Source organism: Aedes aegypti, chromosome 1 (assembly GCF_002204515.2).
Source record: "Aedes aegypti strain LVP_AGWG chromosome 1, AaegL5.0 Primary Assembly, whole genome shotgun sequence".
Classification (NCBI taxonomy): domain Eukaryota; kingdom Metazoa; phylum Arthropoda; class Insecta; order Diptera; family Culicidae; genus Aedes; species Aedes aegypti.
The window spans coordinates 291,228,807-291,235,865 of record NC_035107.1 but is presented as its reverse complement, the minus strand read 5'-3'; the positions used below and the strand labels follow the sequence as shown (position 1 = coordinate 291,235,865).

At 37.7% G+C, this 7,059-nt stretch overlaps 1 protein-coding gene across 2 annotated transcripts in view; it reads right to left on the bottom strand.

The window, feature by feature from the left end:
* Positions 1 to 2,496: 2,496 nt before the first annotated feature.
* The window catches only part of LOC5577649, an 85,584-nt gene continuing 81,021 nt past the window's right edge, over positions 2,497 to 7,059 (bottom strand). For both annotated transcript variants that reach the window (XM_021838135.1, XM_021838136.1), the window contains exons 13-14: positions 6,669 to 6,995; positions 2,497 to 3,673 (exon numbers count right to left, since the gene is read on the bottom strand). In XM_021838135.1, coding sequence (XP_021693827.1) covers positions 3,564 to 3,673; positions 6,669 to 6,995 — 437 coding nt within the window. In that variant the 3' untranslated portion in view covers positions 2,497 to 3,563. The remainder of the gene's footprint in view (positions 3,674 to 6,668; positions 6,996 to 7,059) is intronic.

Below are 7,059 nucleotides of genomic sequence, written 5' to 3'. Positions count from 1 at the left end.
TGAAAACAAACTCAATGGATTGCATGACAGCGGCACCAAAATCAAACATCATGTAAATTTAAGTGTGTTAAAAGGGAACTTTCAGTCCAACTTCTATATTTGACGGGTTGCTGCATGTGGGATTGAAAATATGACACAAACATTATATGCTTCTGTGAAGAAAGGTTCTCGGACGTAATTCTCAATCTAGTTTCATTTGAAATAATATTTTGTATCGTTATTTTGAACTTCAAATCAAAAGACACCTATATTTTCGTCCTGATGTGATGTGATGTGATGTAATCCAATCTGAACTTGAACATTTTGTGACGCAAACGCTTTCAGGACGAAAATATAGGTGTCTTTTGATTTGAAGTTCAAAATAACGATACAAAATATTATTTCAAATGAAACTAGATTGAGAATTACGTCCGAGAACCTTTCTTCACAGAAGCATATAATGTTTGTGTCATATTTTCAATCCCACATGCAGCAACCCGTCAAATATAGAAGTTGGACTGAAAGTTCCCTTTTAACACACTGTAAGAGTGTATATATAATACCTAAAATGAAAAAGAACAACTATGTGTTTACTTCTAATACGCAATTGATTGGATTAACTGTTTAAAAAGTGAATATATTTCAATAAAGTAATGAAATATTAGAAAAATTTACGTTTGAATTTGAACAATTGAAAAGTGTAACGATTTCTTTAGGAAATTCTTAAAACATGCTGCTTCTCGGAAATCAAAGAATGCGCTTCAAGGTTTTTGAGTGATTTTCATTGAATCATACAGACATGTAGCTTGGGATTGCATAATCTGGTTCTACTACTTTCTCTCGAATGGCGGTTTCCAGAATGTCGAGCTCCCAACGCCAGTTCTCAGAATGCAAGTCCCCGAAAACCCCGTTTGGCTAAATTTGATGTTGGAAGATCTAAGGAATAGCTCGCTGATATTGGTGAGATCTTATAAAAGCTAAATATGATATGCTAATAGTATTCCAGGAGTAAATTTTAGATATTAATTTCGGATCTTTTATCTTTTATATCTTTCAAGTTAATATCACTTTTGTATGTCCATATCAAAATTTGCTATTACTTAGCTTTTTTCGCCTGCTCGGGTAAAGACTATTATTGCACTTTTTTGAGCTGCATTGCTTTACAAGGTAACGGGTTGTACGGGGAAATGGCTTCGGAAAAACGGGCCATTCGGGGAAAAGTAGCACAATCGCATAATCTATGTCTTTTAAAATTGTTCCGTTTTTGTTTTTTATTTGTCCCGTTTTTATCTGGTTGGCTTATGGTCAGCCTAACCTTAACCCACAAACTCAATATCCTTTCCTTGACAACTGTGGAGATGCAGAGATGATCTCGGTCTCTAGTTACGAACGGTTGTCGATCTAACATTCCTTCGCTTCCCCGCTGACCGTGAGGACGTGGCCGGCGCTGTTATTGACTTTTACAATTTGAGCTCTTGATTTGTGCACATTGAGAATGGTAAGCTCCCAAGCCCCATCCACTAAATCTCTGTGCAACTTCGATTGTTTTGGTCAATCATGGAGTAGCAATGCGTCACCAATGCGCATGATCATGCTCTATATCATCCTTACCCGGCACCTTGTTGTTTTTGAGTAGGTGTATGAAATGATTAACTTCTCTCTGCCGTCGTGAATGCCTGTGCCTGAGTCCACAGTGCCATTCAGGTGTTCATCAAAGTGCTGCTTCCACCTTTCGTCTATCATTATCCCTACCAATTTGGGCTGCGTGACCCTTTCGGTATGCGTTGAGCTTCTCGTAGAATTTTCAAGATTATTGTGAACGATGCAGCTGCTCCATTTTTCGGCAGTAAGAGAACCATTAGCGCTTGTAAAAAGTGTGTAATTCATTTTTGTTTAGTATAACTTGTGGGATCAACCAAACGTACCAGGGAACATCTTTCTCAATCAATAGCAACCTACACCGCCGCAATGTTTCACATCTTTTCGAAATAAAAAACATAATGCGTTTTATTTTTGGTTTTAAGTACTTACACAAAAAATATCAAATCTGTTATACTGTTGATAATTTAATTTAATTTAAAAAGCCTAGAGTACTTGGTTGTAGTTCTGTTTTCGTCTTCTTAAAAACTTCAGTTTTTCATACCATTTCGACCATTCGACATCCGCCAAAAATTCATTCAATTCGCTCGCACCGTCCCTCCCCTGCCCTCACGCACTGTCCCACTCTTCCGGTTCCCCTTCTCGTTAGTCTCCCTATTGTCCCCCTTTCCCGCTGGTAGCTTTTTTTTTTGTTTAGTTCGCATGCACATGCACAGTATATACCGCATCACTTGTGTTTAGTTTGTTCTCTCTTTCTCTCTTTCTTCTTCTTTAGGAAACCTTGGATACATAATTTAAGGAAAAAATGAATAGTTTAATAATTTGCTTTATACATTTTCTCAGCTCTAGCCTATACTTCGTCTTGTTCCTCGTTCGGATCAGACTTTTTTCTTTTCCACCTCTCTTGACTGTTTTTTCTTCTTCTTCATCCTCACGTCGGAGTACCGTAAGCGCAATGTGATTCGTTGACTTCATTTATCCGCAGTTGTATTTAAAGTTACTTATACTTTGTGTGTTTCTTTTTTTTTTGCATTCGAACTAGAATAAGGAAGTGTGTTTGTGGGCGTGTTCAGTGTGTGTGTGAGTAATTGTGTGATTTTAATATAAAATACACAAGAGGGTGCTGGCAGTGAGTGTGGGTGTGACTGTGTTCTAGTGGGTTCCAAGATTACGAAAAATGGCATAAGACTTCGATTATCGAGTCGGAAACGAAACCGAATGAAAAAAAAAATGTACAACACTGCAAGACGTTTGCATTTTCAACATTTTTTTGTTAAGTCCTATTCAGGAATAAGGGAGATATTTCCAACAAAAGCACAGGTATCAAGAGGGTTCTCAATCACAACGATCACATTCAATAGAGGTTATACTTCTGCGTTTATCTCGATTATTTCGTTACAAGAGGAGAATATATTGACTATAGGGCTTTTTTTCCTTACAAGTGTGTATTTTTTGCGCCTGCACTGACGATACTCGTGGCGCCGATACAATTTATACAGGTTTCTTTACTCAATTCTCATTCTGCTCTATCTCATCCGGCTTTCTCTGTATACATAATATGCTTACTTACGCTAAATCATCACTTAAGTGAAACCGATTCGAGAAAGGAAGATTTGTTCGCTTTTTCTGTATTCAATCGCAGGGAGTTTTTGTAGATATAATAAATAAAACCAAAGAGATAAAAACAATAAAAAATCATAAGTTTATTTGGGTTTCTACGTTTGTCTTTACTTGTCTCTTACTAAATCACTTTGTACAGTGTGGGGATGTACATCATATTTCTGATAGGTTTTCATTCTGTTGTTTTCACCAGTTTGACAGTTGGGTTGTGTTGTATGAATGTAAGTGAGTTCTGTCCAGTTAAATCCAGCTTGTTTGTTCTAGATTCAGTATGCCTCTGATGCAGCTACTGTCTCTGTCCAACTTAGTTTTTGCGAACAGAGCGCTTGACGCCAAATGCCGATTCATTGCGATTTACAATGTGATCATCTTAGAGTAAAGTTAAACAGCAGTATCGATAATACACCGAGAATCATCCAGCCTTTGCCGTAATGGTAGTGAAGCGTGATCGATGTGCTTGTGTCGCCGCATTTGCCTGAAAATTGAAAAATGAGATTGAATTATAAAGTTGTTTCATGAATATTTTGGTAAATATTTATTATCCGATATAAAACTAAACAAGTAAAAGAAGAGCACCAATTTTCAACCCATTACTAGTTTTCGACCCTTTCATACGATTTTGGCCTACTTTGCATGAATATCCGAAAATTGACACAGAATTCTTGTAGGTCGAAAATTAGTGCTATTCCCTACAATTTTGTGAAATTTGCGTTTGAAAGCCTAACCGTCGTTTACATCAGAGGGGCAGGAGTTGAATTCTGAGAAAATTGAGAGAATCTCTCGCTTATCGCTCTCAGTAACTATCATAGTCCACAACACAACTTGAAAGTCTGTTTATCATCTACTGTAACAGCTCTGATTGTATCGGGAGGATGACAGTGCATGATAAACCCCTCTCAACAAGTTCCAAACCTCTGAGAAACTATTGCTAAAGGATGTTCAAGAATTGTTTACCACGTCAGTAAAGTAAAATATATACCACCATTGGTAAACAAGAGATAAAAATGGGTTTTACCATCGCTCTCTTTTGGGCTCTCTTTCCCAGCTGCTATTTATCAAGCTACATGTATACAACTTGCGAATCATTGCCAATTATGGACCAATACAGATGAGATGTTTTTCTTCGCTTGCTTTAAAATCAATTGAGAATGAATTCTGCAATGCCTGTAGAGGAACGAACAGCATCAGTGACCAGTATCTTAAAAAAAGATAATTGTTGACACCTTCCACAACCTTACCGTCCTAAGCACGACTTAATGCGATATCTCGACTAGGTAACGGGTGAAATTATAGGTTTAAATGGATTGGAAAAGTCTGAAGATTATATTGCTGGCAAGAGTGGCACGAAATCAACTTAGAGAAGTCTTCAGTATAAATTCCTCCATGTTTCAACCAAGAATAACTCCAGAATTTGGCAGACAACCCGAAAAAAAGTTCTGAGAAGACTTGCTTCAAAGAATCCGTACGAAACCGCTCAGGTTTTATCATGAGATCCCTGTATGAAGAGAATACTCAAAAACCCTTTCAGACTACTCCACCAAAATACTAACAGTAACTTGTTCAGATGCTTCTCTTTGGAATCCCTTCAATATACTTCAAGAGTATCCATCAGAAGATCTTTAAGACAAATTTTTCAAAAATGTTTGCCAACAATAGTCTAAAATTCATGTAAATCATATGAATGTGAATCATGTAAATAATAATTTTCAGATAAAATCTTGAATTTAGTCAGTTGCTTTCGTACGAATTTTTGGTTAAATGTTGTAATCCGAGAAAGGTGTCACACTAAATTGTATAGCAAATATTGATTTGAATGTAGCTCAACTCACACATGTTTGTTCAATGTATAATCCGCCTCCCAGTTAATTCCAGTTAACATCAACATGACACGAATAGTCAATTCTGATTTACTAGCTATCCCACGCGCCATCAGTATCCAACCATCGAATGCATGGGTGATGCAGTAACTTTCCAGTGTTTCAGTGAAAATTTCACCAGCTTGATAAATTTTGCAGGCAATGACAATGCATATGTTAATGGCTGTATGACAAACAGACCGGTTTCGACCAAACAAACAACACCTACTCTTTATCTAACTTTTTAACTTCTGCTACCTTGTATAATTTAGTCGGAATCAAAGCAGCATAGGATTTCGATTTAAATCTAAAATTATAACAGCATAGGTTTCCAACTAAAATAGGTCGAAGTGAAAATTCGAAGGGAATTATATGATCATCAAAATTGATTTGACGAATAGATTTAAACGAAGCCGACAGGAAACTTCTAGAATCTAACTTAACATACAAGATTCATTGCATGAATTTGCGAAACGGCGGTTATCAAAGCTTCCAGCCGAAAGACTTCTGACACAGAGACACATAATAGTTTCTTAAGGAATAATTATAATTTGGCGCCACTACGATTATCGTTGAAATTTTTAAGTTTTACTTATGATTTTGGTGAAGAGTTCCATTACTAAACTTCATAAGTCAATTAATGAAAATTGGAAATAAACGCAATGATAATTGCTTAATTAAAATTATCAATCGGTAATAATATTCGCCTTTTATTTCAGACGTGCTCAAAAATGGATATGCTTTGATAACATGTGATCTGCTTTCGATTAACTTGTACCCAACATCGAAAGCGGAGCAGTTCTTCTAGTGATCGCTATGCAAATTATTTCCAGTAATGGTTCTTAAATAATTCAAAGCTCTCACTTATGAAGCCTATGATCCCATTTTCGAAATGCTTAAGCGTTCAATGGAACCATAATTTGGCTGGTTCATAAGTCATGATTTATCGAAAACCTTAGTAGTTTTGCCTCAGTGGAACTCTTGAGCAACACTTGCTTTCCCCGTTAAGGACTCAAGTATAGGGTGAAAACGTCAGTCAGTTTTTAACAGCTGCCGTAGTTCAGTAAAAAGTAAAATTATAACTGAACCTTGGAAGTTTTCAATAAAAGCTGAAAGTTTGGTATTGTTTATGATTTACAATTCGTACCCAGTATAAAAAAAAATACCGAACAAGCCAATCTTGGCTGAGTGTGTAACGTTTCAAAAGCTATGTCCAAACAAATATATTCTATTTGTTCTGATCGTGCTAACTTAGAAAGAAGAGTTTCTTTGAGCAAAAGAAGCTAAATAATTGGGTATGAGAAAGAGTTACTGTTCTAGTTTAGGTGATCCACCAGATACGCTTGAAAATTTAGGCTGTATTATTCTGAAAATTTGATAAAAACTAAATGTTAGTAATTTTTGATATGATGGAAAAATATCTTATTGAAGAATGGTGAAACTATATGTAAAGCGGCACATTATCAGGCAGGTTATCGTCTCACTGCACTTTCGATGAACATTTCCTTTAAAATCCCTCAAGCTTACTGTCTCCATCAGAAAAGACAAACATCAAAATTCTAGGGGGCATACACGCCCCCATCCTCCTCAACCCCCCACCTCTCTTGTACTCACCTAGCACGGTAACGTTTGCCATAGTCTTATGAATGGTGGTGGTGCCACCTCCTCCGTAACCACTTCCACCTCCACCACCGCTTCCAACACCGCCGCCCATCGGAACCGACCCGGCAGCCGCACCGTACCCCCCATTACTACCCCACTGGCCAGTCTGGGCATGTTGCTGCTGCATCCCGGGCCGGTGACACGTATCGCCCACGTACACCTGCACCTGGTTTCCCTCGATTGGCACATAGCTGATGCAGACGCCATGCTGCGAGCTCAGGTGCTTCGCGATGATGAACGTCGTCTGGTTCTCCTGCCAGTGGCCATGACAGGTGTACGCTGCAAGAGGGGGGAAAGCAAAAATCAATCAAACACGAGTCTTGAGCCTCAGGTACAGCAGCGC